The sequence below is a fragment of the Miscanthus floridulus genome, chromosome 8 (assembly GCF_019320115.1).
Source record: "Miscanthus floridulus cultivar M001 chromosome 8, ASM1932011v1, whole genome shotgun sequence".
In the NCBI taxonomy this organism is placed as follows: Eukaryota; Viridiplantae; Streptophyta; class Magnoliopsida; order Poales; family Poaceae; genus Miscanthus; species Miscanthus floridulus.
The window spans coordinates 145134467-145139761 of NC_089587.1; the positions used below are offsets into that span (position 1 = coordinate 145134467).

Below are 5295 nucleotides of genomic sequence, written 5' to 3' on the forward strand. Positions count from 1 at the left end.
ACAAACCAGCCAGCAGTACTTCTTTACGAATCAGCAACGATACGAACCAGCCAACCGAACAAGCTGAACAAGCTGATAATATGAGACAATGTAAGCACATGAGACTACTCTTTTGCCCCTAGCCAACTAAGGTCTTGTTGGATGTATTCACTTCGATCCATATGTGTTGAAATGGACTAAAATAAAACTTAGTTTAATTTCACTTCAGGCCTGTGTTTGGATGCGCCGCGTGCGTTGAATTAGATCAGAGTAGAATTAATATAAATTACATTATATTTTACTCCAATACATACGCATCAAACTCAATAGAGCCGAGGATCCACGAGTCACGGCGTTTTCTTCCCGTTCTCTTCAGCGAGGGGAGAATCTCGCGAGACCGGAGGGGCACCGTCCGCGTCGGCGGCGCCGACGGCCGAGCCCGCCGAGAGCGCACCCCGCCGGCGACGCGCCCACCAAGAGCCCACCCGACCAGCCTCCCTCTTCCGCCCGCCCACATCCCTGCTGCCAACTGCGCCTCCCCGCCCGATCCTGTCGTGCCTGAGAGGACGCGTGCCAGAGAGCCGTCGGCCGCCGGAGCCTGGCCTGCAGCCCGGGGGGAAGCGGCGACACGATGTTGCGCTGCGTGTACACGCAGCGGCGGTGGGCGCATCGCCGGGGAGGCTTCGTGACCGGCGGCACCGGTTGGTCCAAGCCGCCACCGCCGGGCCTCGGCCCCGCCGCGGGGATGGGCACGAAGAAGTCGGAGTGGTGGGCGGTGGACGGGGAGATGCACGAGATCGGGGACGGCGTGCCGCATCGCGAGCGCTTCGCCATCCCGCGGGACAACCTCCCTAACCGCCGCCGCAAGCAGATGCGGGAGCAGTTCATGCGCCGCACCCGCCTCGTTCTCAAAGACTCGGTAAGCCGCGGCGAGCCTTACAGTTACAGTTCTTCCGCTGCTCTAGGACTGGCCGCCGTGCCTACTGGTTGGGTGGTTAGTTATTATGTGATGAATTTAATCTAAGCGCAGAACAGTACTGTGATGAATCATAAGTCGAGGGTATCCAATCGAAATGGGTTCAAATGTCAGCTTCTCCAATTGCATAGGACTGGAGTAGCCTGTTTATTTCTTCAGATGATTAAGTGAAATCTATTATTGCGGAATGGCTCCTTATTCATTCTGGAAGGATTTGGTAAATTTAAAATGTGAAAGGAATTATGCTGGTTCATTTGCATTCATGTAACAAATTCATCAGTCGCCAGTGATTCCATTGACACTTGATTATGAGTCCATGATGCAACTTTGTCAGATTGGAATGAACTGAATCGGAACACCATTATTATTTGAGATGATTGTCCATGCTGGCAACTGGCATGCATTTTATGAAGTTTGGAATCCTAGGACATGTAAAAATTTTGAGGCACATGAACTGTCTTACAATTTATTGATTATGGTGGCCTATAACTATAGGCCCAAACTGGTTTCTTTGATGCTAGGAAGCTGACTAGTGAGCACCACAAATTTACAGGAACACGAAACATGGTGCAAAAAGTACATGGAATTATACCAAGAACTTAGAGAAAACTGGGAAAGGTTGTACTGGGACGAAGGTTATTCAAAAAAGATTGCTGAATCTCATGCTAATTATGAGTCTGCTGAAGAAGATGATCTTGACTTCTCGCCATTCAGGTAGCAAATGGTCAACAGTTCTCTTTTGTTTTCCTTGCTTAATTTAATTGGTTATTTTTTACACCATATAACATGCTTTTGCTTTCCATTGTAATCTTTTGGTCATACCCAGTAGAACTGTGCCCTCACAATTGTTTGTTGGATTGTTGCAACTTCAAATTGTTTACGAATATGTTTTGATTTGTAACCATTTGAGTGGGTCATGCTATATCAAAAAATTAGTGGAAAAAGTATTTTATATCCTCATTCTGGAAACAGTCTCATCACTGCTTTTGTATTGCAGCAGGAGAAGGCAGTCCAATGTAGAACCAAACAAGGTGCGTTCTCTTTGTAGTAGTAGTACTGATACATCTCGTATACGAGTATATCATTTCTTTACACTGAGGGATTTGCATATTCTACTAGACGAAATTTGCTTATGCTAATGCTTTGGGTATTGGGTTCTTGTCAGATCCTTTGCTTACTTCTTACCATTTGTACGCAAACTGATTGAACTATAGAAGAATAATGGGCCAATCTGTTAAGTGTACTTTAAAACTCTATGTTGAAAATCAGATCCAAAAAACATGGTACACCATTTGGTAAATCAGACTATTGGTTACAACTGTTATCGAATGGTTACTCCTCTATTTTCTCTCACTTGGCTTTTATTTAGCATCTACTCGCATCTTGGTAATGCAACAGATCTTTGCTACATGACTTAGGGAAAAGTAGCTAACAAAAACTAAACGTATCAAAAAAGATGTTCCACCAAACTATGTCATTGTGGTCCACTACACTGCTTAATGGAGCCAAAGTCATATGTCTCATCCAATTATCAATGGCATTGATTATGGTGTCAAACATTAGTTAATGTAATTTCTGTAACACATGGTATCAACTCTACTCAAGAGTTGTCACTCTTCCATGAGTATCTACTATCTAGGTTAACTACTGGTTACAGATTACGAAGAACCAGAGTAGGTAGTTTACCTGTTTCGAGGACTACTCAAGTCAGAAATTCGCCACAAATTCTTTGATCTTGTACTTTTATCCCTGTTCGCCTGTAGACAGCAGGTACCGAGAAGGAAACATCTGCATTGTCTATTGGTTGAGTCCTGACCATGTATTGAAGGGTTTTACTCTGTCTGCTCCATAGTTTCACATTTCTAGATGTTAATTTTAGATATTTCTTGCTTTTGCTTCCAATGCAGCATTATTTTGTTCTTTTAAACAGAAAAGTTAGTCAACTTTTTGTAATGTTTCCTGGTGCATTGCTCTATTCATAAAAACCGGGCACCAGGCTTGACCCTACTGACATGTACCATGCATCTTCCTGAATACAAGGACAGTTATTGTGGCTGAAGAAACAACCTTTGGCACATTGTTGCACTGTATTTATATGAGGATTACCTAGTTAGAATTATCGAAGTTAAGTAGTTGGAATGCATGTGACTGCACTCAATCTAATGGCATAGTGGATCTAATTTGGCTTTGCACAGTGCATGACACATGTAGGAAGTAAATGGATATCAAAATCACCCATCAATGTTTTTAAGGCGATGCTTAGGCGTCGGGGTGCTCCAGGCTCGCCTTAGGGATAAGGCAGCGCCTTGTCGCCTTATGCACATGCTGATGCCCCCTCGATTCCGCCATCTCCTCATCGATTCTGATGCTGGTCCTCTCTATTCTGCCGTCTCCTCGTCGATTCCGCTCAGTTGCGCCGTCTCCTCGCCGCCGTCTGCTCGATTCCGCCTTCTCGCCACCGGCTGCTCGATCTGGAAGGGGACGGCGGCGGCTGTAGATCTGGAAGGGGAGCAGCGAGGGAGGGGAGCAGAGCAGCGCATCCGGAGAGAGGGAAGGAGCCGTGGACGGAAGCGGAGCCGCAGAGGGAAGTGGAGCGGCGGAGAGACGAGCGGAGGCGGACGAGTGGTGGAGAACGAGGAGCAGCTCTGGAGTAGATTCCCATTGGGATAAGCCACGCCAGGAGGGGGAGGGGCACATGGGCCGCCTGGTGGGCTGGGCCAGCCCACTTCTTACTCCTTTCTTTTTCTTTTTTCCTTTTCTTTTTTTCTTCATCATCTACTACTCTAAGCTGTTGTTTTAAGTTTTTCTTAAATTCGTAAGGCGTCGCCTCGCCTCACGCCTTAGTCGCCTAAGCGTAAGGCGGTAGTCACTCGCCACGCGTCGCCTTACTGCCTTAAAAACATTGTCGCCCATTACATTGTACTAACTGGATCATAGTTTGTTGTCAATTCACTGATATCAGATCTGCATGAGTAATCACATTTGATTGCTACAATAGATCAACCAGCTAGTTGCTGGCAACTATTAAAGCATTGTGAACAACGAGTTTGTACTGCAGGACCTTGGCTTTGGGTTGAACAAACAAGGTGAAACATGGGAAAGGGTTACTCAAATTCGTGACAAATTTGAATATGACAGAGAAAGAAGAATGAGAGAACGAGGTAAGCTCATGTTTGTTTGTACCAGATGTTTTTCATTCATGTGTTTTTGTCTTCAAGGTTATACACATAAAGTTAAATGAACGATATGAGGCATTTGCACCATGTCAATAGTTTCATAGATGGCTAATGGTATTGTTTCTTGCAATAAAATAAGCCGTGTTAAATGTGTTCTCAAGAATGAATGAGTTCATTTAGTGTTACTTCCATTGAGCCTTCATATGTTCTGTAGTGTTTTTTCACAATTTCTCTTCTACTATCTCCCTGTTTCTTGTAGCATTTGCTCCCATGAACATGGAGAACAATTTTGCTCGGCGTGACCCAAGATTTAGAGGCCAGGATGGTTCAAGTTTTGCTCATACGAACTTGAGTGATGATTTTGGCTTGCATGGTCAAACTTTTGGAAGCCGCCCTGATCGAAGTTACCAAAATGAGTCAAATTTCAGGAATCAGCGTGATTCAAGTTTCCAAAATGAACCAAGTATCAGAAACCAGCGTAATTTAAAATTCCAAAACGAACCAAGTTTCAGAAATCACCAATATCCAGATTTCCAAAACCAAGGTGACACAAGAAGTCAGGCATTTGATGAGTAGAGGGTGACAAAGTGGCTGCTGATTTGCTGGCAACATGAGCATGCTTATTTTGTTGAGTTTTGTGGTGACTTGTGAGATGTGGTAATTTATTCTAAAATGGTTGGTGTAAGAAATTATCATCTGTGGTAGCAGCTTGCAACAAAATAGGAAGGAAACGATCTGCTGTTGTAAACTTGTAATATACGTTGGGTACTTCGGCCAAAAACAGTAGGCATTGGATTTTGGGCATGCACGTTGTTAAACAGTTAAAAGTTGGAACAATGAGGCTAATTTCCTAACCTGGCAATACAAAAAGAATGAGCTCCTTACATATCTCAATAAACTTTTTTTGCTTGCTTCTTTTTCGACACCTGTGTTTTGAAAGGCCCATTTGTTTACTTTATTGCTTATAATTATAGTAAACTAGACAATGCCACGCCCGTTGCTGTGGAGATTTTGTAACTTATTTTAGTGTGAAATTATGAAATCATAAAAAATAAAATTTTCCTGGCACCTGATATTGACTTTTCATGTGGCCAAATCCATGTACAGCTTCTTTGGACCATGAGATAGACCTGAATTGCACATGATGAAGGAACCTTTCCGTCG

At 44.0% G+C, this 5295-nt stretch overlaps 1 protein-coding gene across 2 annotated transcripts; it reads left to right on the plus strand.

Moving 5' to 3' along the window:
* The first annotated feature begins 316 nt into the window (after window positions 1–316).
* On the plus strand, window positions 317–4935 carry LOC136473619 (uncharacterized). 2 transcript variants are annotated; one of them, XM_066471268.1, is made up of 5 exons: window positions 317–898; window positions 1509–1669; window positions 1953–1986; window positions 4014–4116; window positions 4391–4935. In XM_066471268.1, exons 1-5 carry the CDS (start codon window positions 611–613, stop codon window positions 4705–4707), a joined length of 903 nt encoding a protein of 300 aa, XP_066327365.1. In that variant the 5' UTR covers window positions 317–610; the 3' UTR covers window positions 4708–4935. The 2 variants fall into 2 exon arrangements, with proteins under 2 accessions (XP_066327365.1, XP_066327366.1); XM_066471269.1 differs by having other exon boundaries at window positions 1956–1986.
* The last annotated feature ends 360 nt before the right edge of the window (window positions 4936–5295 follow it).

Excerpts from the sequence above, each read along its gene's own strand:
- LOC136473619 (XM_066471268.1), top strand. The coding sequence starts at position 611 with ATGTTGCGCTGCGTGTACACGCAGCGGCGGTGGGCGCATCGCCGGGGA. Across the intron at positions 899-1,508 it reads GCCTCGTTCTCAAAGACTCG|GAACACGAAACATGGTGCAA; the intron begins GTAAGCCGCGGC and ends ACAAATTTACAG. Across the intron at positions 1,987-4,013 it reads CCAATGTAGAACCAAACAAG|GACCTTGGCTTTGGGTTGAA; the intron begins GTGCGTTCTCTT and ends TTTGTACTGCAG.